Below are 2,973 nucleotides of genomic sequence, written 5' to 3'. Positions count from 1 at the left end.
TCAACAATATGGCGTAGTCTTCGAACAGGTGCTTGTAACATGGTAGTTAGGGAGTTAATTACACCCATGTGTCCTGTCAGTTGACCTCGCGATATATTTAACCACTACAAGGATGCCGGACGTTGGCAAGTCTTCCATGGCTAGTCCAGGGACAGAAACTGACCGGTACCAGAGAAAACGCCGACCAAGGGCTGGAGGCAATGACAAGAAAATCGCCGATGACGAATTTATGGCGGCTGCGATAGGGGATGTGGAATGGCTGAAGCAAAGTCTACGAGACGCTCGGGGGCAAATCAATTTTGACAAAAATGTAGGTTTATATTAATTAAGTATATACCGTTGCTTATGTAATCTGTATTTTATTAGTTTGTCTCATTTTCGTATTGAAATGCGTTTGTTTACATTCGTTGCTATGAGATTATCATGAGAAAGAGAGTCGTTCAACAGTGTCGTTCAACCGGAAATACTTTCGAGGGTTTAGATATAGATCGGATTTAAGTGTGACAACACTCTACGTGTAAAAGCACTAATACTCACGTGTGTAATACAAACGAGGACTGTTCATTTAAAGTGTGTGGCTCGTCAATAGCGGTACAGTTAGGATAGGGTACACTTGTGGCAATCATTTACAAACGAATGCATGTTAATGAAAGTAAATTATATAAAAAATATATATCATAAAGGATAATTGAAAATTTTATTAAATGGTCCATATTTAGACATATTAATTCGCGACATTTTTATATTATATTGATATTTTTAAATGCTTTATATCTAATCTAAATATATTTCATTTCAAGCTTAATTTTGATTAACGTTTGAGTAATAAGCAAGCTTACATTTCTGATATTGAAAAGAAAACTTCTGTATTTGTACTTCTGTATTTGTTTTTCAGATTTTGAATTCGGATATAAATAGCAAATCATGTTCTTTCACATTTAATACCAAATTCCCATGTATTTTATATAGCACATAAGAATATATTTTTTTAGTTTGTTGGGACCACATGTAGAGACAAGACGTCGGAGGGGCCCAGAAAAGAAACTACTTGATTTATCAGTTTTGACTTGTAATATAACATGTTAAATCAACACTGGCCAAATAAAACGTTATACCCCCACCCTTAGGCCCACTGCCTACCCTACCCCCATCCCCACTCCGAACTCCAACAATTATAAAAGTTGGAACAAAATAATTAAAACGCATTACCGTGCAGTCGAACTTAATATTTCTCATCTCATTTTTCGTTCAAATTGATTCAAATCTATTGAAAATACCAATTAATTATTTGTATACGGAATACCCAATATCGTGCCGTTCTAAGCTCTGTTCAAATGACTTCGAATATACTTTATCACATGTACAATGAAGAAATTCAAAACCATACTAGGCGGGTTAAGTTAGAACTGACAATGCCAGGATGGTAACTGGATACGTGTCTGCCTATACCGAACAGTCCGTTGTCTGACATATGAGAGGCTTGATTTTAAATTAAGATCCACATACATATTGTATATCGGTATCTGCTTACATTGATATGCCTTAAAGATTTGTTGCAAGCCTGTTTCATCCAGTTATTTATTGTGATTTTTACTTGGCGATTATTACATTCAGCATTTATTAAAATATACAATAACATACATTGTACATACTTTGATGCACAGTACTTTAGTCCGACAGCATGTTTCGTCTTATAATTCCGACCTGTACTTTAACACTGATAGGATGAACATTTTCTCTTGCAAAGTATACATATATATATATGATACATCTAAATACCTCATAATTTCCCAGTAAGTATATCCATTATAAAATACCGATTTTGTTTTTTAGGAAAAAATGTTTAAGGTCTTGCAGCAACATTTTTCATGACAAAAAGGAATTGTATTCGTTTTGGAAAAAAATATAGCGTCGAGTATACGTACAAATGTACGTACACCTTCAGGCCAATCAGAAAAAAAATCGAACTACATTTCTGGATGGTACGATCGTGACGAAACTAATGGGATAATTAACTTTTATCACCCAAATTAACGTTTCCAAATTAAGTTTCATGTGTTATGCTGTTTACCCTGAGGGGCCTCTGCCGGTATACTAGTACGTACTTAATGTATACGTAATTACGTATATTTTAGATACACCGAATTAGCTGCATTAAAAGTCTACCGCACTTAAATACTGAATACTTTTAACAGATGACGAAACTGATATTTTTCCACACAGCATATAACGAGCTATACCGCAAACTGGATTACAAACTACACACGTAGTGGATGGGTTTCGTTTTATATCTGTTTTTCTCAATGATTTGCAGCATGACGTTTGCCTCGCATAAATCATCATTGGGAGTAGCGTGTCAACCGAAAGTCGATCTAAACCCCCTAACACGTGTAAAATTACTTCTTTAGTTTAAGTCCAAATATAGCCGTAACCAAGTATCAGGTCCCTGTGGTTTGCCTGTCTTGCCATAAACTTTATTTATTTTTAAAATAATTATGAAACAAGTATTAGTAGCATATGTCTATCACTCTTGTTTGCCGGAATTATAGCGCGCAGAGGATTTTACGTTGGGGAACCAGAGTACCCAGAGAAAACTCACGTTGTCGGTCATATGGGCCCAGACTTTTTCACTTCCGGTTAGGGAATCGAACCCTGACCGTCTGGGTGAAAGGTCAGTGCACTATGCACTGCACTACCCGATCACCTTGACATAGAAGTGGGAGAATGTACGATTTATATATTGCTAAATATCTTTCGTACAGAACTTCCGTTTTAAATGATATTTTATCTTACGATAGCGAGTATAGAAGTTTATCTTAGGACTTCCGCGTTCATCGTTCATTATCGTTAAGTGGTCTGTGTTTCATAATACGATGAAAGTACACTTTCCAGGAACCAAGAATAAAAAGAAATCAGTTTAACTTTAAATAAGAGGAAGAAATTCGAATAACTTGCAGAGGTTTCTGTCATGGG

At 35.7% G+C, this 2,973-nt stretch overlaps 1 protein-coding gene across 1 annotated transcript in view; it reads left to right on the top strand.

The window, feature by feature from the left end:
• Window positions 1-2,973, top strand: part of LOC110462323 — an 8,853-nt gene continuing 5,880 nt past the window's right edge. The window contains exon 1 of the mRNA XM_021516251.1: window positions 1-310. Coding sequence (XP_021371926.1) covers window positions 113-310 — 198 coding nt within the window. The 5' untranslated portion in view covers window positions 1-112. The remainder of the gene's footprint in view (window positions 311-2,973) is intronic.

The sequence above is a fragment of the Mizuhopecten yessoensis genome, unplaced genomic scaffold (assembly GCF_002113885.1).
Source record: "Mizuhopecten yessoensis strain PY_sf001 unplaced genomic scaffold, ASM211388v2 scaffold10771, whole genome shotgun sequence".
Taxonomy (NCBI): Eukaryota; Metazoa; Mollusca; class Bivalvia; order Pectinida; family Pectinidae; genus Mizuhopecten; species Mizuhopecten yessoensis.
The sequence above is the reverse complement of the archived record's forward strand: the minus strand, read 5'-3'. Positions and strand labels throughout refer to the sequence as shown.